Below are 25,297 nucleotides of genomic sequence, written 5' to 3'. Positions count from 1 at the left end.
TCAGAATTTCTTTACACCTTCATGTTGGTTAATCTGATTAGAATAATCCAAATAGTAACACCTCAGAATTGACTTACATGATTTATTCATAGTTAACATTGTGCAACCTAAGTCTTCAATAATAATTTAATCATGTTTAAATGTTTTCAAAGCATCGGACATCTTTGAAAACAGATGTTCCATCGATGCTCAAAGTCTTTCATAAAGCAATTTCAAAAGATACAAAGAGTTACTAAGTCAACAATCACAGTGACATAGTAAGTAGCTGGTCCCTGAACTTGATTGTAGACATAGTTTTTCTCTCCTTTGTTAAACAACATATGCCTGAGGTTCCTAGATTTCTGGCAGAGAGAAATCTATTAACCAAGGAGAACGGATGGAGTGTTTCTAAAGAAAAGAAACAGGAATTGATGCAGAAGGTAGACAAAAATAACAAACACAATCCTGTAGTGTGCATATGTGTGTATGTCTTTGTTTCTGATCAACATTAACCCTCCGAAATGGGTGTCCTGTCAGACCGTCAGTTCTCGAAACCACACAAATAAAAAAACCTCAAAGTGCATGTGACTCCACCGGACTGGGTAAAAACCTTGCGTGGTCCAATGGACTCTGTCTCTTAAGATTACAGGGCAGTTAAAAGAAAAGTCAACAGCCAACATTTTAGCTAACCTCTTGGGCAAGTCAAACTTCTCCCTTTTTGAAACAACTTCTGCTTCTCCTCCAGTTTCTCCTCAAGGCACTGAAGAAGAACGGGATCCACGTTGGGATCGAACTTGTTGGCAAACCAGTGACCGTAGTTGAGCAGCCAATGCAGTTCGGCTGCACCAAAAATGCAAACGCTGCGCACGTGCTGCCCCGAGCACGGAGGGTAAAGGTTCTCCTCCAGGTACTGCCACTTCACAAGCCTCGTCTTGCTCATCAGGTCTGTGATGTCGGGCTGGGACCTGGGCACCTCCCCGGGAACGCCCGGCAGTCGCACAAGCGTGGCCCAGAAGTGTTCGTCCGGAGAGTAGGTGTCCTCCGACCAGGTCAGGAAGTCCCTCACTACAGGGGATGAGTTCATGAACTGGATAAACTCCCGCGACAGCACAAAGTAGGCATTGCCGATGAACATCTCTATGTTGTGCGGCGGCGGAGTTTTTGCCTGCTGTGTTTTTACCGGAAGTTTCTTATACTCAAAACTGGCGTCCTGTAGCTCGTAGCGGTACAGAAACCGCTGCTTCTTGAGCTCACTAGGTCGACTCGTCTCCAACATGCTGGAGCCTTTCAGCCGCCTCAGCTCTGACACCAGCTCCATGTTGGACTTCAGCGGGAAATCCTGGCCGCAAAGGTTGATGACGTACTTCCACTTGACCTCCGATGTCAGAAGGTCTGACAGGCAGTTGAGGTCGGCCTTCAGGCGGCTGATGCTCGCGTAGAAAACGGCCTCGAGTTTGCTGGAGACGAAGACGTTAGGCAGGCAGCGGGACAAACCCTCCATGGCGGCGACAAACTGAGCCGATGACTTCTGATCGTAGTGTATGCAGTAGATGTTGTTGGGGGAGTACACCGCCCTGAGGAGTCTCTCCACCATCCACGCATTTTTATGTACAACCAAAGAGTACGCAATGGGAAAATCCTTCTCTTCCTCAGAAACACACAAATCGTCATAACCCCTGATCTTCGTGAAGACAGGGCAATTTCGTGTAAAGTTGATCAGTCTTTCGTCTTTATCTTCCACCGCAGTTTTCCTTCTGATGATGAGAGATTTACCCACTTCTACCGGGTCCATGTCATAAATAGCTTTGCAGCTGATGTTGTGCTTGACAAATGGCTGATTGGTTGGAGCTGGCGGAGGATCCAGAGACTCAAGGAGGTAGATGAACTTGACGCTGACCAGCAGCACGAAAATTAACGTCAGCACGGAGAAGAGGGGCGGGATGAACGTCTTCCTGAGCTTCAGCAAGAACCGCTTTGCATTCATCCTGTGGGGAAATGAAACAAAACAAAAGAAACACACTTGAGGAACAGAAACCAACATTTTGAGTCGTACATTTGATACAAAACAGAACAAACATCTAAAGTAAACCATTACTGTGGAATTAGTTTTCTTTTTTGGGTCTAATGTGACCTGAATATTTGCAACATGAGTCAGTAAAGTTTTAAACGGGGCCACGTTTCACCCGCTGCACCAGCCTTTCTTTTAGTCAAACTCTTGTTGGCGTTTGGTATCCGAGGGGTGAATGGATTCGGTTTCAATAACACAATGTTTCTTCACCTTTTTCAAAGCCCTGCCGTAAACGTCCTTCAATCAATTATTAATGCTGAAAGTTTGGCTTAGTATTATGAAACCAGAAGATGACTGTTTCAAGCATGACACCTTGCGTCTGTGTTTCAGTCTTATTTTAAGGCAAAAAGGAAGTAATTCTTTGTGCTGACAAATTAGGCGAATGATGACATCCTTCACTAGTAACACTTGTCTACAAAAACTTTTAAAGATGTTCGGCAGCACTGTGAGTACTAAGTCGTTAGACGAAACAATGAAACGGTGACAGACAAGACAGGAAAGCTGACCGCTAGCGACGCTGAGGCTAGCATACACTGTAAAGCTTCCCTGAGTTGCAGTTTCTAATCAGCTAATTTTTACTGTCTTGGCAAATGTTTAAACTGATTGAACCTAAACCTGATATGTCGATACTCGGAGCGAATTTAAAACACAGGTTGAGATTTCTGAATCACAGTAATTACCTTGGTGAAAACGCAAAAAGTTAGTTATTATTTTTTTAGCATTAAGACCAGCTTAAACACTGGACGAGCTTAAATAAACCACTGGCTCCTCAAAGTTAAACTGAATTTTCCAGTCATTAAAGACTCACTTTATCTCATGTGCTTGTATTGTCACACCCTTATTGGAAATTCAATTAAGCAAAGCTAAAATGACACCAAAAAATGCTTCATCTATTTGTACTTTTTCAGAGGATAAATACCTTTATAATAACCTTTTTAGTTTACATTACATTCCCAATCCAATAATTCTCATTCAAGTCTGAAGTGATTTGTTTTTTTAAACACACCCTACAGATTATTTTAACAATGAACTCTATTCTCTAGAGCCTTTGCTTTAAAAATAAGAACACAAAGAAAATTATTTGGCTGCTTCTTTTAGCAACCCGGTCCCGACTGGTCCAAAAAAGGCTATTTCAGTTCACTTCAACAATCTCAGAGAAACCTTAAGCTGAAATTACATGAAGGCGTCATAACGTATGTCACTTTCTTTAATGAAAAATAAACAATGAACTAGTAATCCAAACAGGGGACAATGCAGGAACCAATGGGACGCCAGGAACATGAGCAGGAGCAACGGAAGGAGCCAATGAAAAACGGTGAGACGAGGGAGATTATGTAAACACAAGGAGTGCAAGTGACTAAGGAACCAGAGGAACAGATGACAGGTGATTAACAACAGCTGGGGAACGGAGTGGGTAAAGGCAAAATGAGGTAATAACTGGCAGGCTAAGCGTTTAAGCTTCGTCTCATCTTGTGAGCCCACAGCTCTGCGTTGCTTGGCCTACACACCAAGTCATACTGTTGATCTTTATTTTGGGTGGTGTCAGGCAATTTCCTCCTCTTCCAAGTCAAACCAGTTTAAATATTTTGCCTCTTCTCGCCATTGTGGCCATCTGTAGTGTTAAGGAAATATGGCTATTTTTGATTGTTTAATATAGTTAAGCTAATGCCATGTGTGTTTAAGTAGATCAACATTCCTATTTGGACAAACTGAGGCAAGCTAAACGATCAGAGATAAACATTCTCCTGGCAGGGTTGTAACTTAGAGCAGCAATAAAACACTATGCTCTTGAAAGGCTTTAAATTAGGAGGCCATAAAGAATATCTTCCCCGGCTCGCAGGTCAGAGGTCGGGGGTTTCCCAGGAGCTCAAAGTTGCATCTGGAGTTGACCACAACTTAGGAATCTTGGAAAACACTTAGTTTAATTTCTGATATACCTCTTAATATTAATAGCAATAGTGTGTTAGATTAAAGTATATTACCCAAGCTACAAGTACTAATCTAGTAAATCGAATGTATTTGAAAATGTACTAACTATGACAATATCGGAATCAAAAGAGAATGATTTGAATGTTATGTTTTACAGGTTAAAAAAGACTTCTATCTCATTATTGTTTGTGATAAAGCAAAGGGTCAAATCTTTGGAGAAGCTGACTGCAGAGGAGCAAGATAGGTTTTGTGAAAATAACTTATAACTTTAATAACTAAAATGACTCTTGATATTTGTCATTAAAACTCAGGGGAAGGTCTAAGTTTTTTTCCAAGGTCGCTCTTGGTTGGTCAAAACAGAGGTACGCCCTATTTGCATATATTAACAAAGAGAAACGCCTTCCCTAGAAAAAGGGAATGCGCAACAATAAAATTCAGACAACTGTCCTGTTATGCTTTTAAGCAACAGCTGTCTCCAAAGGATCCTTTGTTCTTTTTAATTCTTTTGTCTCAGGTAAAGAATGTATTTTTGTACTCTGAAGTTTTCTTGTTAAATTCATACGGTGTTTTCTATTGAATTAAACTCTGTATCTCTGTGACGTCATCGAGCCTCGCCGTCTGTTTTTCCAGCCGTGACGGCATCCGCTTGCGATCCGGGCTAACAGGAGGAAAAGAGAGCCATGCTTTTTTCAAAATTTAAGCTAACCTAATAAATTTCCTCCTTAATAATTTGGGGGCTCGTTCGGTTGCGGATTCTGAGCGAGCGGCTCCGTCACGCGCTGGCCCGGTTCGGCTCGGACGCTACAGTCGGGTAAGACTCTTTGATTTGTTTCCGTGTCTGCGACACGTGGACGATCGGTGCTGACTGTTTTGGTGTGTGACTACAGGGATGGAAAACTGCAGATGTATGAAGGTACTTCTAAAAGACTTTGTTGTTAATAGATTTGAATAGACACAGGAACAGAGGACCGTGGCAGGTCCAAGCAGTCGGATTAACGTTACCGCTGTTATAAGGCTAGGTTTTAAGTGAATTTTTCCTGAAGGCTTATTTCTGTCCCTTCGAAAGAATTGGGAAAGTTTGTGTCTGGGTTGAATCACCTTTTCTGTGGTAGAATTAAGGACTAAAAGCAGGTTGAATCACCTTTTCTGTGGTAGAATTAAGGACTAAAAGCAGGTTGAATCACCTTTTCTGTGGTAGAATTAAGGACTAAAAGCAGGTTGAATCACCTTTTCTGTGGTAGAATTAAGGACTAAAAGCAGGTTGAATCACCTTTTCTGTGGTAGAATTAAGGACTAAAAGCAGGTTGAATCACCTTTTCTGTGGTAGAATTAAGGACTGAGTGCACCCGGGTAAAATGATGCATCTTATATTTTTGTAACCGGCGCCGGGTTTATATTTTCTATTTTATTTCCCCCCCTGTTTTTCTCAAAAACTGTGTTCTGTGTCTATGTGTTTCTCTGTGTTTCTTTGTGTTTCCCTGTGTGTGGCGATTTGTGCTTGTTGCCGCGACACGAGGCCGTTTGACTGTGCAGAGCTCTGCTTGTGTGTCTGTGTGGCCGTGTGTGTGCGCGTGCGCGAGTTCGGGCTGGCTGTGTGTTTGAGCGGAGTGTTAAGTTGTTTGAAAAGCGCTGTGTGTGTGCTGATTTGCGTTGTTCCTGCTGTATTTATTCTAATATAAATATGGCAACGGTGTTGCGGAGAGATGACACTGCTCATTCGTATGGTTTAGGTCCGTGGACGACACTACGGGAACAGATTGCTGACTTCATTAATATTTATGACAAACAACTTGGTCTGGATTCGCTTCATGTGACGGCGGATGAATTGAAAGACAGGTTGGAAAATGCGGTCAGCATGAACAATGAACTCCTAAGTGCTGAAAAGCCGTTAGGTTTAATTTTGAATGCCTGTCTAAATCAGGCTTCAGCTGATAGGGATGCGGTGCGTGGTGAACAGGATGGGGCTACTCTGTTTCGCAGAAAGAAACTAATTAAGAAGTTGGAGAACGTGGAACAGGAGAGACAGTTGTGGGCTAGACTTCTGGTGGGTTGGCAGGGGACGGATCACCTTTATGGAAAGGGTTCGGTTACGAAGGCTTCGGACTCATTACACGCCCCGGTTGATCTTTCGGGGGTTTCCTCTGACCGGCCGAAACAGAAGTTTAATCCATCTGTTGCTTCGCTCCCGCCTCCATATAATGACACTAATCCCTCTTGCACGGGGCTGTATCCAGTGTTGGATGTTCGGAGGGGCACAGCTGAATGGGGTCTTCTGAGGGTTCCTCCTCAGAGTTCTTCTGCTCCACTGGCGCGGGAGGATCCCGATTTAATGACGCCATGCCCGGCGTCCCCTCTTGGTGTTCGCTCTGTTTCTGATAGTCTTCCTATGGCGGATCGGGTTCAACGTGAAAAATTTTGTTTTTCTAGATATCCTTTGGCGACTTCTTCAGGTGTGGCTCAGGTTTCACGTCAGTTCAGCAGCCCTGCACCTCCCTTAGTCTCTCCCTCAGATGAGGGGGAGCAGGGGGAGGTTCAGTTGAATGTAGATGTGTCACTGGTTGGCCGTCTGGTTGAGGAGCCCCCACCCATTCGGGGAAACTCAGTGTCTTCTCCTCCTGTTTTGAAAGATGATGTGAAGTTTACCTCCGCACCGATGCAGCTTCGGAGCGGACGTAATCTGTGTGACATGCAGAGAAGGGATGTTAGTCCCTCCCCTCGTGAGATGAGCACACCACGGAGAGGCGGTGCCACCTCTAATGCTGTTGCTTTTCAGGAACGACTTTTAAGTTTAGGCAGGAAATCACAGGGGGGTATGGATGATAGGGACACAGACCTTTCAAATAGATCGGTTCATTCTGAGGCTCTGTCAGCAAGTTCTGACAGTTCTTCCCATTATGCTATGCCTTTAATAGTTTCCCACCAAGGACACAGATACAAGCCGTTTTCTTTTGGAGATTTACAGACCCTTATTGAAAAATTACCATCTTTGGTGGACGGTGCTACTCCTTGGTTACATGCATTAGAATCACTGACAGGGGGGTCGACCTTAGCATTGGGGGATTTCAGGGCAATTTTGAGTCGTTCAACAACGACAACAAATTGCCGTGATGTTGAGCTGTCAGCGGGAACTATGCACTGCCCTGATGAGACGCCTCTTACAGCTGTTCTGACTCCTGTGGGTGCGGCCTTGAGGGATATATTTCCCCCTTTGTCGCTGTCACTTATTCCAAAGTTTTTCTGGGATTCCAAAGAACACCCAAAAGTATTTTTAGATAAAGCCATAGATATCTGGAGGCGACAGTCTGGGGTTCATCCAGCTGTTGCTACATTAATGAGGGAACATTTTCGTCAAGCTGTTTTAAATGGTGTCCCTACTTCTGTCGCTGCTTCAATGGGGACAAACCCGGAGTTGAGATCTTGTGACCATGCGAAGTGGGAATTGCATTTGTTGCATAATATGCAGATTTTTCAGGATAAGGAGAAAGAGAAGGAGAGAGAGCAGGAAGATCTTAAGAATCAATTATTGAAACTTCAAATAGGAGAAGCTAAACAGAAAATTAATCTTGCAAAACAGGAACGACAGGAGGTTAGAGCTATGTTGGCAGCTGTTGCACGGGCTCCTCTTCCGGTGTTTCATACTGGTCCTGGTGTGTCAGCTCCACGTTTTCGGTCTGGTCTTCCGGGGTGGCGTGGGGGCAGACGGGGTAGGCCTGCAGTGTCGGTCGCGCGAGGAAGGGGTGGACGCAGAGACAGGTGTTTCTATTGTGGGGAGGAGGGTCACTGGGTTCAACAGTGCCCTCACTATATATCAGATGGTGCGTTGCCAGACCTGACATCACAACAAACTCCGAATGCTACATTGCTTCCGCAGCGTCCGGGACAGATTTCTCAGGCTGGACAGTATTGACACACCCCGGTGAAGAACCTATGTCAGGGAGCTTTGGCAGATCCCCTGATTGATGTGACAGTGGATGGACAAACATTACCATTTTTGGTGGATACAGGGGCAACATATTCCACCATGAATGCTGTCATGCCTTCACATAAACTTTCTGATCAGACAATATCAGTGGTTGGTTTTTCTGGGGTGAAACAGACTCTGCCACTCTCCACGCCTCTGCACACGGCTGTGGGCAGACAGAAAGTGACACATCCTTTTGTATGCTCCCCCTCATCTCCCGTTAATTTAATAGGGAGAGACTTGTTGATTGCTCTGGGGGCAACTATTTTGTGTGGGCCTGATGGATTACTTGTCACTTTTCCTGATGGATCGTCTCACGCCTGTTCTCCGGTTTATACCCATGGACAGTTTTTGCTGCAACAAGCTGAGGAGCAACTGGCTGACATATACTGGGGGCGTATACAGCCGGAAAAGACTGACCATGCTGGAATACTATCTTGTTTTCTGCTTTGGAAGCCCTGGATTCAAGCGCTTGCTCCGTATGGTCCGACCCCTGATCTGCCCCATGTTACTTTGTTTTATGACCGAGACCAGACTGAATGGTTCCAGGAGCAGTTTGAGACACATTTAGCCGGTGTTGACTGGACTGTATTTTCACAGGACATTTATGTGGCACCGGAGGGGGTGGCTGCAGCTGTTAATCTGACTCAAGATCAGTCGTTTTGGTATAAAATGCAAGACGAAGCTGTTCCACATATTTCTTTGGCTCTCCATCCTGGCCATCAGGCCATGGAACTAGGGGGCGTGGTAAAGCGCTCCCTGGCGGTTTCAGACTGGCAGGCAACTGTTAATACAGACCTCTTTTTCTCTCCTTCTACAAACACCTACAGAATAAAGTGTTCCGCTGTAGATTCTGTAGTTTTGGAACATCTTCAACTTCCTAGGCACCATGGCAGGGAGTTGACTGATCATCCAACTGCAGCTGCTATGTTGGCTTCTCTGCCTGAATGTCTGTGGGCAACAGGTCCTACAGATGTGGGGCTTGTTGTTGTCACACCTGTCACCTTTGATTTGCGACCAGGCCCTCCTATTTGGAGGTCTCAGTATCCTCATAAGCAGGCGGCAGAAGAGGGACTGGCGGAAACAATTGGGGGTCTTCTGGAGGCTGGTGTGTTAGAATCTTCCACCTCTTCCTGGAACACTCCTATTTTACCAGTTGAGAAAAAAGGGACGGGTAAATACCGCATGGCACATGATCTCCGGGCGATTAATTCTGTTTTATTGACCCCTACGGTGCCAGTCCCTAATCCTCATGTTGCATTAACTAACCTTGATCCCTCTCAGACTTGGTTTTCCTGTGTGGACCTTGCTAACGCTTTCTTTTGTCTCCCATTGGCTGAGGAATGTCGGGACGTGTTTTCTTTCACCTACGGGGGTCAGCAGCTGAGATATACACGTTTGCCTCAGGGTTTTGCTCTCTCCCCAGGGCTTTTTAATCAGGTTTTGAAACAGCAGTTGGCAGACTGCTCGTTACCAGACGGTGTGACTCTGATTCAGTATGTGGATGACCTCATGCTTGCAGCGCAGTCGTTGGAGTCTTGCATTGAGGCCACGCGACGTTTGCTGTCACACCTTGCTGACAGAGGTTTTAAAGTGAGCAGGTCTAAATTGCAAATTGCACGGAAGCAGGTTTCTTTCTTGGGGCGGTCTATCACTGCGACTGGCACTCAGATGTCTGCCAGTCACAAATCTGCTATTCTTGATCACCCTAAACCACACACGGTGAAAGACATGCTGTCCTTTCTTGGTTTGACTGGATATAGTAGGAACTATGTTCCTAACTATACTGGTTTGACGGACCCTTTACGGGCATTAGTCAGGGAGCATGGGACTCGTAAGCTCAACCAGGTTTTGACTTGGACTGTGGAGGCGGAAGATGCTTTTATCTCTTTGAAACAGCAATTGGCTGCTGCTGCCCAGTTGGCTGTCCCAGATTATGCTTCGCCCTTTTATTTGGATGTTTCTGTTACAGAACTGACGGTTAATGCAGTTCTGTTTCAGAAAAAAGGGGGAGACAGGAGAATCCTCCAATATGTCAGCGCAATGTTGGATCCGATGGAAAAAAGACATCCGACATGTACAAGACATGCAGCAGGTGTGGGAAAAATGATTCAAAAGACAGCACACATTGTGATGGGTCATCCATTACAGGTTATGACATCACACAGCGTGGTGGCATATGTGAATTCACAACATTTCACATTAACTACATTGAGACAACAAAAACTGAGCAAAATTCTGGAATCACCTAATATAACTTTTGTGCATATCGGAGCGAATATGGCTGACAGGATGCAAGATGGACAGCCACACAACTGTGATGAATTAGTACTGAAGGAAGAAAAGATAAGACCGGACCTACAAGCTTCTCCTCTAGAAGGTCAAGATGTGAAAAACTTTTATACAGACGGTTGCTGTTTTAAACATGACACAGACGGTTTGAGAGCAGCATATGCGATAGTGGAAGACTTGGGCAGTGAGTTTCGTGTTTTGAAGGCAGAAAAGCTGCAGGGTGCCCAATCGGCACAGAGGGCAGAAGTAAAAGCAATGGTCGAAGCACTGAAACTGGCTGAGGGAATGAGGGTGAATCTTTACAGTGATTCAGCTTATGTGGCTAGCGCTGTACATGTGGAACTTCCTCAGTGGCTCAGAGCAGGATTTTTGACTGCAACACAGAAGCCCATAAAACATGAAACTGAAATGAAAGAATTGGCGGAGGCATTACTGTTGCCTCAGTCTGTGGCTGTGATTAAATGCAAGGGACATGATCAGAGCAAGACCAGAGTTGCAGCAGGAAACGCAGCCGCGGACGAGGCCGCTAAGAGGGCAGCGGGATACCTGACATCTCTTGTGATGGTGAGTACTGAACTTGAACAGGTCGAACAAAATCACTTTGAAAAAATTATTTCTCATCAGAAAACCGTGTCACCTGAGGAACGATCAGTCTGGAGAGCAAGAGGTGCCGTCTGCAATGAAGGACTCTGGCGGGGACCAAATGGTAAAGTAATTCTTCCTCCAAATATGAGATTCCAGGTTTTCCAGGAAGCTCACGGACTCGGACATGTGGGTATTGCACAGATGCTAAAAAATCTAGAGCACTGGTGGCATCCATTTTTGAGAGACATGGTCAAGGAATATGTGAAAACATGTGAAATTTGTGGACAACACAACGCAAAACCAACTATTAGGCCACCAGTGGGACATTTCCCTTGTACTACACAACCGGGTAAGGAAATAATTATTGATTTCACAGACATGATAACACCCGTCAGAGGATACAGGTATGTATTAATGTGCGTGGATGCATACTCGGGCTGGCCAGAGGCGTGGCCAGCAAAAAAGGAGGACAGCAAAACTGTCATAAAGTGTCTGATCAATCATTACATTCCGACCCATGGATTTCCAGAGAAGGTGAGATCAGATAACGGCACTCATTTTAGGAACCAAGATCTGCAGAGAGTGGAGCAGCTGCTTGGATTGAAGCATTCTTTCGGTACAGTATATCATCCTGAGTCACAAGGCAAGGTTGAGAGGTTGAACCAAACTATCAAACAAAAATTGGCCAAAGTATGTGCACATACCAAATTAAATTGGGTAGATGCCTTGCCTATTGCTTTGATGTCTGTTCGAATGTCTATTAATCAAACAACAGGGTTTTCTCCATTCGAGCTCCAGACCGGACGGATTTTTCCAGGACCTGGAAGTCGCGTGCCTGGATGGAAAGGTGAACTTGCACATTTATCTCATAAAGATTTCTTTACTGAGTTACAGAGTCTGGCTGCGGAATTTGCGAAATACCAGACGGCACAGGAGCGTCCAGCTTCAGGACCAGTTCCAGGAATCGACTGGGTGCGCCTGAAGGTCATCAAACGGAAGTGGTCTGAACCTCGCTTCACCGGACCACACCGAGTAGTGGAGAGGACGTCCCATGCTGTTCGTCTACAAGGGAAAGGAGACACCTGGTTTCATTGGAGTCAGTGCACAGCAGCCGAGGAGCCACAGCGTGCGCTCCGAGACGTACAAGACGAGCTTCGACTTCAATCTTCGGACGAGGAGCAACGCCAGGCGCTTCCAGGAGGGAGTGTAGCAGGAATTCCTGCCACAACCACTTCAGGTTCCTGAAATTCAAAGTTCAAAAGGCTCGGACGGGCATAATAATCCTGTTCCGATGTCCTTACATTGAGGAAGAAGGAGATTTTATACTCTCCTTAAAAACTCACTGTTATATTGGCATAATAATCCAATTTTCAGTGAGCAACGGCTGTGAAGGTGGAAACTTGAGGTTTCCAACCGAGGAGGATCAGGCTACAAGAAGATCCACATTAACTCATTTTTCTTGCGAGTTTCGTTTTTGCGAACTGTAAAAGAACTTTCGTCTTTGCGCGTAATTTTTATCATTTTTGAAGAAGACTTCATATTTTGTTTTTTACAGACTTTTGAAGAACATTTGAAAAAGAAAAAAAAAAAAAAAAGACTTCATATTTTGTTTTTTTACAGACTTTGAAAAAAAAAAAAAACTGGTGTGTAATTCTTTATGTCTGCATGTTTTTGATTGGTGGCGAGTATATTTTTAAAATTTCCAGAATAATTTTTAGCTATTGTTATATACATATTTTAGTCTTATTTTTGCATTTTTACATTTGGAGCTGTTATGTGTACTGTGTTTTTGAGTTGCATTATGATAATTGAGTTTATGATTTTTTCATAATTGTAGAATGATAAGTGCCTTTCATGTTTAATTTTACCGGTGAAACTTTGCGGTTACAAGGTGAGTATTAAAATTGTTGAATAACGCAGGATTAGATTTGACAGGTTTGCAGGATGGGGTTCATCTTAAGATACATGAACTGGGAGTGGAAGTTTTTGCTAGGTGTGTTTCTTGAACTCGATTTGCTGGGAATGTGGGTTTGCGGAGGATCCACGAGTGGACTCATTTCCTCACAGACACTTAATCTCCGACCGAGTTTTGTCGAGTGCGGAGTGTCTTGCGGAAATGCGACTGTTCGTGTGGAGCGTTCTTTGAGACCTCCTGTTGATAAGTGCCTCACTAAATATCGTGGGATTGAGTTGAACTATACTCTGGGTACTGTAACTAATTATCAAATTGATCTGTGTGAGGTAATTCGTCGCTGCTGGTCGACCCCTCAATCCTGGCAGAAGACGTCTGTGTATTTGTGTGGTGATCTGACCTTCCAGCGACATTGTATTACTCAGGAAACTGGGATTCGACACTTGTGTCCCACTTGGAAATCGGCCTTCAGATGGGTGGGATCAAGTTGGAGTCCACCGTATGCTCATAAATCTGTCACTGAATATGACAAGGTTACCATAAGAAGAGGGACTGTAAGACATTCTCCAGTGACGGGTAAAAATCCTTTGGTGTTAACCATTTCCTCGATGCACGACGTTTTCTTTAAACAGTATCCGGCAGATTCAGCTGTTTATTTGACTCTAGGTGCTTCAGTGGACGATAAAGATCCACTTGGGGTTATTAAAATTAATATGGTCAGACCTGAGGGGGAGGAAGACAGGGATATGGAAATTCCGGATCAGCATGCGGCTAAGATTGACTACACAGCAGTTTCACCATTGGACATCATTCAAACAGCGACTGGGTATAGGGAAAAAAACTTATGGCTGAATTGGATGGTTCAAACGGCTAAGGAAACTAATATTGGGAACTGCATTGCATGTGCTACAGCTCGACCTCATTTGTTTACTGAGCCTGCCCCATTACACTTGGGAGATAGTTGGGGTTTTAATTGCATGCTGAGGTTAACAACTGAGGCAGATCCCGTAAATTGTGATGCGCTTGCCAAAATATATCCACCTATTAATAACTATACTCAGACGGGAACTTTTCTTCCGGTTAAGGGTAAAGGGTTGTATGTGTGTTTTAATTTTACTCATCTTAAGCCCGATTTCAATCTAGGACAGATTTCTAGTGATTGGTGTAATGTTACTTTGACAGCGGCCGGAATCGGGAGTTGGGCAAGAGCTGGACTTTATTATTTTTGTGGGGGTGATAGATTATATGTGCGTATTCCTCCTAAGACTGTTGGAGTATGTGCCATGACTCGCCTGGCTGTGCCACTTATGGTTGTGGGAGAAAGACTTGATCCTGTAGGACCGGAGCAGGTGCTCACCTTACAGACTCAGAGGCACAAGAGACAGGTGCGTAATACACGTTCTGATACTGCATTTGATTTGACTACTAATTCTCCCACTTATGTAGATGCCATCGGCGTGCCGAGAGGGGTCCCGGATCAATATAAATTGGCGGATCAAATTGCAGCAGGTTTTGAAAATATACCAGTGTTATCAGCTCTTTTTCCTATCACGCCGAATAAAAATGTTGATAGGATAAATTATGTCCATTATAATCTTTTGAGGCTAGCGAATCTAACCAGGGATGCTGTTGGGGGTTTGAAGGAGCAGTTAGCTCCTACTTCTTTGATGACAATTCAAAATCGGATGGCGCTGGACATGCTGTTGGCCGAAAAGGGTGGAGTCTGTTTTATGTTCCAAGAGAGCTGCTGTACTTTCATTCCGAACAATACGGCCCCTGATGGATCTGTCACTCGAGCGTTGGAAGGTTTGAGAATTTTGAGTAACACTATGCATGAACATTCAGGTATTGATGGCGGCTTGGACAGGTGGTTCTCTACTATGTTTGGTAAATGGAAAGGGATTGTTATGTCATTGTTGGTTTCGGTGGCTACGTTTGTGGCCATAATAGTCACATGCGGATGCTGCTGTGTTCCGTGTATACGCTCGCTTATTATTAGGCTTATTGCAGTTTCAATTGAGAAGGGGAGCAGCGGCCCACCACCGCCACCGCCCTATCAGATGCTTTTTAGGGGAGCTGCTGATGGGGGGGTTGTGGAGCTGGGCGGTTCTATTTGACCAGGGGGAATTGGTATTTCATTTAGTATATTACGTAGTTTTAGTTCTTCTATTAGAAGGCATAATCGATTTGTTTGTGAGGTCTGATTCCTATAATTCTCAGACCTCAACAGGGGGAATTGTTAAGGAAATATGGCTATTTTTGATTGTTTAATATAGTTAAGCTAATGCCATGTGTGTTTAAGTAGATCAACATTCCTATTTGGACAAACTGAGGCAAGCTAAACGATCAGAGATAAACATTCTCCTGGCAGGGTTGTAACTTAGAGCAGCAATAAAACACTATGCTCTTGAAAGGCTTTAAATTAGGAGGCCATAAAGAATATCTTCCCCGGCTCGCAGGTCAGAGGTCGGGGGTTTCCCAGGAGCTCAAAGTTGCATCTGGAGTTGACCACAACTTAGGAATCTTGGAAAACACTTAGTTTAATTTCTGATATACCTCTTAATATTAATAGCAATAGTGTGTTAGATTAAAGTATATTACCCAAGCTACAAGTACTAATCTAGTAAATCGAATGTATTTGAAAATGTACTAACTATGACAATATCGGAATCAAAAGAGAATGATTTGAATGTTATGTTTTACAGGTTAAAAAAGACTTCTATCTCATTATTGTTTGTGATAAAGCAAAGGGTCAAATCTTTGGAGAAGCTGACTGCAGAGGAGCAAGATAGGTTTTGTGAAAATAACTTATAACTTTAATAACTAAAATGACTCTTGATATTTGTCATTAAAACTCAGGGGAAGGTCTAAGTTTTTTTCCAAGGTCGCTCTTGGTTGGTCAAAACAGAGGTACGCCCTATTTGCATATATTAACAAAGAGAAACGCCTTCCCTAGAAAAAGGGAATGCGCAACAATAAAATTCAGACAACTGTCCTGTTATGCTTTTAAGCAACAGCTGTCTCCAAAGGATCCTTTGTTCTTTTTAATTCTTTTGTCTCAGGTAAAGAATGTATTTTTGTACTCTGAAGTTTTCTTGTTAAATTCATACGGTGTTTTCTATTGAATTAAACTCTGTATCTCTGTGACGTCATCGAGCCTCGCCGTCTGTTTTTCCAGCCGTGACGGCATCCGCTTGCGATCCGGGCTAACAGGAGGAAAAGAGAGCCATGCTTTTTTCAAAATTTAAGCTAACCTAATAAATTTCCTCCTTAATAGTAGTGAATAACTAACTGAGTTCTTTCTGGGTCTAAACAAAGGAAGCTGGCTATTGTTACTTGCTCCTGACAGTTTCCGGTGTTTGCCGCGGGGGAAAACGTCCTCCATCTTTCTGGTTTCCGCGGGAGCTTTCCGTTTCCCTCCGACTAATTGAAGTCGTTTTTTTAACAAATGACACAGAATCTTGTGGTTTGTCCTAAAGAGAACAGACTTTATGAGCGTCAGTGGAGGATAAATCTGAGATCATTAAGACAGAGCGGTGGAAGAAAGTCGCCCAGCGGGTACTTCTCAAAAGATTTACCAACATACCAGAGCTGATAGCAGAACAGACTCCCACACACCCATTTCCTGAGAGACATTCCTATTGCTGTAATGCATTTGGAAACCATAACTAACTAAAATTGGGCCGTTGCCTGGACTCAGCAGGGTCCAGCGCTACCACGTACCAAAAACACAAAGGGGCTTGGCAGCTGTGCTCAGGTAGTGCACCTTCAAGACTCGCAGCATGAGACGTGACTCCAGATGCACCGGAATGCGAAATAAGACCTTACGACCCAAAAGATTTGGCACATCCACTCCTCTGCACACTTCCGTCCAATCAACCGGCAAAACACAGCATACGAGGGGCAAACGGATGGCTCAGTAACAGGAGGTCAGGAGATAAGGTGATGTGACACAATGCAAAGGGTGGGTTTCTTTCCTGTGACTTCAGTGCCAGTGCCGGAGGCAGGTTTCCTCCATTAAAACAACTTGGTCGAGATTAAAGTAAAATGTAAAGCAAGGAAGCTCGGAAACTTTCTGTAATCTTTGAAGTGGGGCTTTTAAACAATATAGGAGCAAATTATGCTGAGATGGTGCAAAACTCAGCTTAGGTTTGAATATGGAAATGGTAAGTGAATTAAAAACCCTGTGGCATGAAAATTGCTTGGCCACAACAGATTTACTCCGTTCTTGTTTTTTTGTCATACTTAAATGATCGAGCAAATTTTAATATCAGACAAAGACAACCGAACAAAATTCAAAAAGCAGTTTGTGGATAATAAATTCATTTATCAGGAAAGAAAACCTGTTCCCACCAATCTGACCATTTGAGGGAAAAAAACAAAACAACAAAAACTAATGGACTCCCTTGGTAATTACAGTTAATGTTGTTCAACCACAGTTTTGGGAAGAAGTGTTTCATTTTACTAGCTATCCCTACATTACCTTATGAAAAATCTCATAATGATCTGACAAAAATAAATAAATAAAATCAAGAACTCAAGAGAAGCAAAGTCATTGGGGTTACAAACCATTTCTAAAATTTTGGGAAGCCACTGAACCCCAATGAGAGCCATCATCCACAGCTGGAGAAAACATGGGAAATTGTCAGCTTTCCCGTGGCGGCCCTGTTGTCGAGGACTCATCCAGGATGTTACGAGCCCAGCAGGCCTTACTTGACCTTGCATTTAGGGTCAAAACTCATGGTTCAACAATAAGGCCAAAAAAAGGGAGTCAAAGGAGAGTTCCCAGGCCGACCAATAAGAAGACAAAGGCCAACATAGCATTTGATCCACAAGAGTTTAGGGGAAAATATTCTATATTTATTATCTAGGCAATAATACACTGCAGTTCTGTCTGAAAAAAGAACATCACAGTGTTCAGATTGATATCGTAGTATGATGGTCTTGAGTTACAATGCTTTTCAGGACCTTGATGATAAAACCATGAATTCTGCTCTCAACCAAAACACACTTGGCTGCAGGACAACAATCCAAAGCATAATGGTGAGTCTGGACCGTCAACGTTTGGATTTTAATGTAAGAGACATCCGGTGACATGAACTTTAACTTGAATTAAAGTAATTCTGCAAAAAAGAAAAATTGGAGTTAATGACAATTGATGTCAGGATTTGATTGGTAGACAATATAGCCAATCAGAAGCTAGTGTAGCTAAATGTGGTGGAAAGCACAAAGTTTCTGCTGAGTTTCGTAAGTTTAGTTTGTGGTGGATACGTCATGGTTGTGTCAGTATGCGTCGTGAATAAGTCAGCATTGGTTTATCAGTAATAAAACAGTGAAAAATATATGTCTAAAAGTTTAGTAATGAGTTTAGTAAAAGGGTGTTAGGACCATAATACTCATAAGTTTTATATGCTAAATGCTAGGATGTTAATGGTTGTTAAGCTAATTTACATTTCTACAAGCTATTCTAGTTTCTGCCATTACTGCATTGTTTAGCGATTACCGAGTCACAGTAGCCTGGAACAAAACGAACCCTTTGTTCTGCGCTTCGCTTCGTACAGAAGGCCTGGACCTTCAGCTATGGAGAAACGGTTGCTTGCTGGAGGCTTGGACTCTGCTGAAGTTGTAGCAGAGTTACAACTGATGTATTACACGCTGTAACACTGTTACACTGTGGCCATTGTGTATCCATTGATACACAATGGCTAACGTTCGGCTGTCACATATGTAATAGCTAAATTATGAAATAAGCTATGCTGTGGAGCTCATAGGAAATTGAGTGGCTGTGAACAGCCACGTAGGAAGTAGAGCCTCGACATCTTTGCTAGCAATAAAGTATCTTAAACTTTCCCCTTACTTTGACTTTAATTGTTTGATATTTGGAAATGTGTCCAACACAAACTGAATGGCTTCGTTCACTTCCTCTGCTGCCATCACCAAGCTACAACCGTATACAGGCAGACTACAATTGTGAAAACAACCCGGAAAATCATTTGCATCATCAACTCCTCCTTCTGTTCGCTGATTGGCCAGGATGAAATGCATCGGAGTGGGACAAATCCCAGACGGCGTATTTAGTAGTGGGACAATATATATATTTTTTATATCTATTCAAGTTCTTCTGTAACGAACCATCCAGGAATTCATAAAGAAAACTGAATCATCCCGACTGTGCATTCTTGCCGACGCCCCCTGGTGACCACAAATTTTAAAGCTACATAATTAGCTCTTTCCCAGAACAGCCCCCAAGGGCGGCACTACCAGTTATTAGGTCAGGTGGGTTTTGGCTAGCTTTCTTCTCTTCAAACAAACAAATTTGTCATTTAAAAACTGCCTTTTTGTTTATTCGCTCGAGTTAACGTTGACTGAGATTAAACTTTTGTTTGACCATTAGGAAAAATTCAAATGTGACAACACAGAAACAGAAGACATTTGTGAGAGGGAAAATACTTTTCACAGCACCGTGTGTAGCGCCCAGAGCACACAGTCCCAGGTACCCAGGTGCACTGACAACAGGCACCTGCATGCCTGTTGTCAGTGCACAATCGAACAACCGCAGCTCAAACGTCGTCTCACTAAATATGATTTAGTGAGACGATATCTACTGATATGAAAATCACTAGATACCTGGAGATTAAGTGCTTTGCCCGTCGACATTCGGTGGGGGAAACTGGAATCGAACTTACGTTTCCACTGAGCTTCAGCCAGTCTCTTACTTAGCAAAGCTAATAAAAGAAAATTGACTTTTTAAAAATAGGTCAGAAAGGTAATAAAATCTTTTCCGACAGATTTACGACTCACATGAGAACGTGGAAAACCTTCAAACATTTAAAACACTCTGTACAGTGCAGTTACGCAACTGAAGTGAAAAATACCGTAAAACCTGTTTAGGTAAGGGGTGATTATAGGCTTTAAACAGGGCTGGGTTGTTGAAGAATAACTTCAAGCTCTGAACATCTCACAAAGCTCTGTTCAGTCGACCATAGAAGACTGAAGGAGTGTAGCACAACTGCAAACCTGCCCAGACATGATTGTGTGTTTAATATAAAGCTGCCAAACAAGAAGATAAAAAGAAGAAGCAACTGAAGAGGCCCGTGGTAACGCTAGCCGGAGTGTCAAACTCCAGTCCTGGAGGGCCGGTGCCCTGCAACTTTTAGATGTGCCTCTGCTGCACCACCTGAATAGAATAATTAGGTCATTAAGGCTCTGGAGAACCGATCTACACAAGGAGGAGGTAATTAAGCCATTTCATTCCAGTGTTTTGTACATGTGGCACATCTAAAAACTGCAGGACAGCGACTGGAGGACTGGAGTTTGACACCTGTGTGCTAGAGGAGATGCAGCTCAGGTAGATGAATCTGTTGACAAGACAACTAACGCCACAATTTTGTGTCCTTAATAAAATAGTAAAGGTGTTGCGATGCAACATTTTCACTTAGCGATATGAAACAAATATGGCAGCTTTGAGAATTTGACGATACTGATATTGGCCCAAAGCGATATCAGCGTGAATCTTGCACACTTTTTACTACTTGTTTTTCCATGTGGAATGTTGGAAAAGGTTTAATCAAGTGATTTTATCCAACCAGAGAACAACAGTCAACAATGGCGGACTAAATACTGGAGCAGAGCGCTTATATCGGAGCTTGTAGATGCAGACGTAAATAATCCGATACTCGTTTTTTGGCTGATAACATATCGATTTTGATATTGATATCAGATCGGGACAACTCCAAAAATCGCAGTCAGAAGAAAGTCTTATAGTTAAACAAACCAATGGAAGAAGGTGGACTGGTCAAATAAGACATACTGGCACCGGACGTCTCCATGTTCACACCATCCACATGCTGAAACATGGTGGTGGCATAATGATGTTGAGGGAATGTTTTCTTCAATAGTGACAAAGAAGCTGCTCAGAGCTGATGGAAAGATGGGTGGAACTGAGAAAGGAGTTGAAACTGGGGTCGAAATTCATCCTCTAATGGTACAACAGCCCTAAAATAAACCCAGAGCGACGATGGACTGGTTGAGATCAAGTCATAAGTCTCTGAGTTGAACTGAGAATCAGAGACGTTAAAGTTGCTGGTCGTATGCTCTGTCAATCCAATATAAAGGGACTTGACACATTTAAAAAAAAAAAAACAATGGCAAAGATTCTGGTCTCACTGTTCATACCTCTAAATTCTTGTACCTGGAATTGTACAAGAATTGCAAGTACTGGATTTCAAATGCAAGTCACAGTTTTCAGATTTTTATTTGCTAAATAAACATAGTCCTGAATCATCTTCTACTCACTTGACAAATCATTCTCTGTTTTTTTTTTTTTTTTTTGTCTTCCTGTCAAATGAAACCCCGGAGAAGACCTTTCAGGTTTTGGTCGTGACCTGGGGGAAAAGTACCGATTGTGTGACTTGGACTCCTGTTGCTCAGCTCATTAGCACATGGAACTGTTTGTTCTCAGACCACAGTCTCAACAGTGGACTCGGTCTCTGGGGAACTGTTTTAATATAGACCACACATCCCTGTTAGTGAAATGTTGTCTCTGTCAGCTGGAAGATTACCAAACATTTTCAGCTCTTTTATGGAACGCCAAAATTAGTACAGTGAGAATATAAAAAGGTCAATTTGTTTAAAAAACAGAACCGCCTCATAGTAATATTTCACCAATTATACAGTATATATACTGTATATATACAGTATATACAGTGCAGACCAAAAGTTTGGACACACCTTCTAATTCAATGGGTTTTCTTTATTTCATGACTATTTATAAGGCAAGAAATCCCACTTATTAACCTGACAGGGCAGGTTGACCTATGAAGTGAAAACCATTTCAGGTGACGACCTCTTGAAGCTCATCAAGAAAATGCAGAGTGTGTGCAAAGCAGTAATCACAGCAAAAGGTTGCTACTTTGAAGAAACTAGAATATAAGGGCTATTTTCAGTTGTTTTACACTTTTTTGTTTAGTGCATATTTCCACATGTGTTATTCATAGTTTTGATGCCTTCAGTGTGAATCTACAATGTCAATAGTCATGAAAATTAAGGAAACTCATTGAATTAAAAGGTGTGTCCAAACTTTTGGTCTGTACTGTATATATACATATATTGTAACTTTCGTTAGACAAGAAAGAAACTCTTTTTCTGTTTTCATCTACCAAGAGACATCTGAGATATTCTCTTTTTTTTTGTTTTTTTTGTTTTTTTTTTTTTTGTTTTGGCAAAATAAAACACCCACCTTACTCCCGGATACCAGGCGCCACGTGAACCGCCTCATCAAGCCATGTTGAACGTTTCGGCTCAGAGTTGTGTGAAGCAGCTCCAGTGATGTGAACACTGACACTTGGAGGATCGGGTGTCATCACCCGAGCTCACCGACGTCGAGAAGAAACGCCGAAAGTGCTCCCATCTTTCCTCCCTGCTCCTCTACACTTTCTTTACGCGCAGAAAACTTCGGACCGCCGCTGAAACGTCGCCTCGCTGACACACATCACTGACATTATCTTCAGAACCAGAGAGAGGGGTAAGAATCCAAACAGCCTCTTGGCCGGTGATGACTGCGCGTCCGCGATGCCATGAGTTGGATCACTGTAACCCGGAAAGAGGGAGGACCTACAACTGCACGTTGCGGACAAGAAGATGTTGCGCCTCCGTTTTGCGGACCGACGGGGACGATCAGATGCGCCGAGGCGTGAATAAAAGCGCCGATCAACAAGTGGAGTTAGTTAGAAGGAAGTTCCTGAAGTCATCCTGAACTGGCCGAGGGAGAGACGAGTTGGTGTGACGCGCAGAGGAACCCCCCCCCCCCCCAAAAAGAAGGTTTTAAGGGAAGGGAAATGGGAACCAAGAACCATAAAAGGAACCAAGAGGAATAAAGCAAAAATAAGAAAAACAGAAGAAACAATTCGAAAGATTTTATTGGTAAATGTGGGTAAAGGGAGATCATGTGCAAATGAAGGAGAGGGTCTGCTCTCAATGCCCTCATTGTCTCCGGTCCTGACTGAGTCTTTGTGTGCGGTAGGGGGGGAAAGAAACTGGAAACTTAATTGCAGACCCACAGGTATTTTATTATTGGGAATATTGTCTTACACACAGAGAGCAGCAGCACCAATCACGCCAACTTTTTTCATTACCGCACGTACATATGCAGCTCGGTCGATCAAAGAACGTGATATGGAAGTCGTTCATTTGCAGCAGTTCAGCTCCATAACTGAACTGTGTGACATTAAACAACGGAGCCCTCGCTTGGAAAAATGAGAGGAGAACAAGAACAACCAGATGTTTCTTTTCGGTACAGTTACCAAACTTACAATGAGTCCATTTGTAAATATATCCGGCTCTATTCCAACACTTGATGGTGTTCTTTAAGAACATTCAAAAATAAAACTACTGATAACCCTGCCGAACAGGGCGACGCTGATCAATCTAGTTTCATCATTTAAATCATATTTACCTACTGTAGCCTATATATGAATAACTATCATTGCACAGAACTTGTGAATGTGGCCGTGGCGGGACATTGAACCCTCTAGTGGCCAACATACTGTAAATGCAATTTTTCAAAACCAAAGTTATAAGAAATGCTGAGAAATGTTAATGTTTGTACAAATGTTCTAGACATAAATGAAAATAAGTAAATAAAAGGCAATTTTCCCCCCATAATCAGCTGACAGTGAATTAAATCTACTGAAATTGACTTATTTGTCTTTCAGGTTATATATATATATATATATATATATATATATATATATATATATATATATATATATATATATATATATATATATATATATATATATATATATATATATATATATATATATATATATATATATACACAAACATGGAATTATTGTAGAAAACTAGATATAAGAACAAAATTGTGTAGCAATGGGCAATTTCTTTCCATTATTTGATCAGTTTAATTTGAGTATAGTCATAAATCAATATGTAGCCTACAGCATGTGAAAAAATGTTTTCAGAAATTATGCGTAATGTTTTTCCTTCTTCAAGTAAAAACTTAATGGGAAGTACATGTCAAAAATTCTGCCAAATTTATAAATCATAATCTCAAACCAATTTATGATCAATGCATGTTTTGGTAATTGACTTCTCATATCAGAAACCAGTAATGACAAACAACAAACAAAGAGCAAAATTATAATTTTTTAAAAAAAACGAAGGTTATTTTTGTTTTAAAAAGCAAAATATTGAATTTGAAAGTTATTTTTTCTGTTTTGTTGTGATATTATTGAGGTTTTTTTTTTCGATATTAGGTGCACGTGCATATTTTTAATTTTCATTAAAAATAATTTTTTACATTCTTCTTTATTCAACAATCCTTAATCAAGCTCTCCCACTCGCTTTATTTGGGTAACAGGTACAAAATTGGTGTCAAACGTTTGTGCTGGTTTGTGCAGCAAAGATTTTCATTTGTGCTCCTATCATTCTAAAGATATAAAGAAAAATGTTCTCCAGGGGTATTTAAAATATATATATTAAATATCTTATGTTTTTGTATAGCCAAAATTGTCATTTGTACTGCTATCATTTTGTAAGTTGCTAACCTATGAATATGAATACTTTAATTTTAACTGTAAAACAATCAAAAAAATCTGATGCGTGTGAAGGAACGGGCTCTTTGCACCTCAGCTTCCGCGTTCGGGGAAAAGCGGCTCAATCTTTTCCGATCTATTGAAAAAGGCATTTTACACTGGGTGTTTGCAGGGCTTGTCCAAGGTAACAATTAATGATGAACATCGATCCGAAGCCCCGACAATAAGCTGGAGAAAGGTTTTAACATGTTCGCCTCGTTATACACAGATACGAAGGTGAGTTTTACTTTCTTTAAACTTTGTGGCTAACATTAGCTTTAGCTTATGCTAGACATTTTTCTTGTAAAAATGTGCTATTTAAGTATCTAAACATTTTTCATCCATTCTAACGGACAACGTTTTTACCTTATTTTCAAGTATATTACCTGTGTTTATTGTCGTTAGTGTCAGAGACCAAGTAATGAGGGATTTTACGGTTCAGGCCTTTTGTTTCTGAAGCCTGAGGAACAACAAGCCCATAGCTTAACAGTAGAGCAGCTCTGGTGTCAGAGTTCTAGTTCAGCTGACTGTTCAGGTTCAGAGTTGTTGCTTTTAGAAAAATATGGCCGTGTTCCTTAAGGTCTCCGTGTTATTTCGCTTTATTAGTTTTGCATGTTTCTTGTGAAGCAGCACAGTGTTTACAGCAGTGTGTACAGGCGGATCAGTAGCTCAGCTGTCTGGCTCTGGTCTGCTCTCTGGTTCCTGTTAAGGAAGAAAAGTTATTATGTTAGCTTAAATTTTGGAAAAAGCATGGCTCTCCTTTTCCTCCTGTTAGCCGGGTCGCGAGCGGATGTCATCACGGCTGCAAAAGTACGGCGAAACAGAATGACGTCACAGATCACAGAGTTTAATTCATACAGAGCAATCGACAACAAAGCTGCAGAGATACAGAGATATGCATTTTCTCATGAAAATAAAAACACACAAGGGGGAAGACAGACGAACACAAAACACATAAGACAGACAAAGGCGCCCTC

General features: G+C 42.3%; 2 protein-coding genes across 2 annotated transcripts; one reads left to right on the top strand and one right to left on the bottom strand.

Annotated features, from left to right (window-relative positions):
* Positions 1–49: 49 nt before the first annotated feature.
* On the bottom strand, positions 50–23,428 carry gcnt4 (glucosaminyl (N-acetyl) transferase 4, core 2). The gene is made up of 2 exons (XM_023338835.1): positions 21,965–23,428; positions 50–1,964 (listed from the first exon to the last, which is right to left on the bottom strand). The coding sequence occupies exon 2, from the start codon at positions 1,961–1,963 to the stop codon at positions 665–667; it is 1,299 nt and encodes a 432-aa protein (XP_023194603.1). The 5' UTR covers position 1,964; positions 21,965–23,428; the 3' UTR covers positions 50–664.
* LOC111609588 lies at positions 5,656–14,673 on the top strand. The gene has a single exon (XM_023338834.1). It carries the CDS (start codon positions 7,998–8,000, stop codon positions 12,057–12,059), a length of 4,062 nt encoding a protein of 1,353 aa, XP_023194602.1. The 5' UTR covers positions 5,656–7,997; the 3' UTR covers positions 12,060–14,673.
* Positions 23,429–25,297: the final 1,869 nt, after the last annotated feature.

This window comes from Xiphophorus maculatus, chromosome 8 (genome assembly GCF_002775205.1).
Source record: "Xiphophorus maculatus strain JP 163 A chromosome 8, X_maculatus-5.0-male, whole genome shotgun sequence".
NCBI classification, from domain to species: Eukaryota; Metazoa; Chordata; class Actinopteri; order Cyprinodontiformes; family Poeciliidae; genus Xiphophorus; species Xiphophorus maculatus.
Note: the sequence above shows the minus strand (reverse complement) of the source record. Positions and strands in the feature narration are given on the sequence as shown.

Bases quoted from the DNA above. Each gene is read 5' to 3' on its own strand.
- LOC111609588 (XM_023338834.1), top strand. From the start codon at position 7,998: ATGAATGCTGTCATGCCTTCACATAAACTTTCTGATCAGACAATATCA.
- gcnt4 (XM_023338835.1), bottom strand. From the start codon at position 1,963: ATGAATGCAAAGCGGTTCTTGCTGAAGCTCAGGAAGACGTTCATCCCG.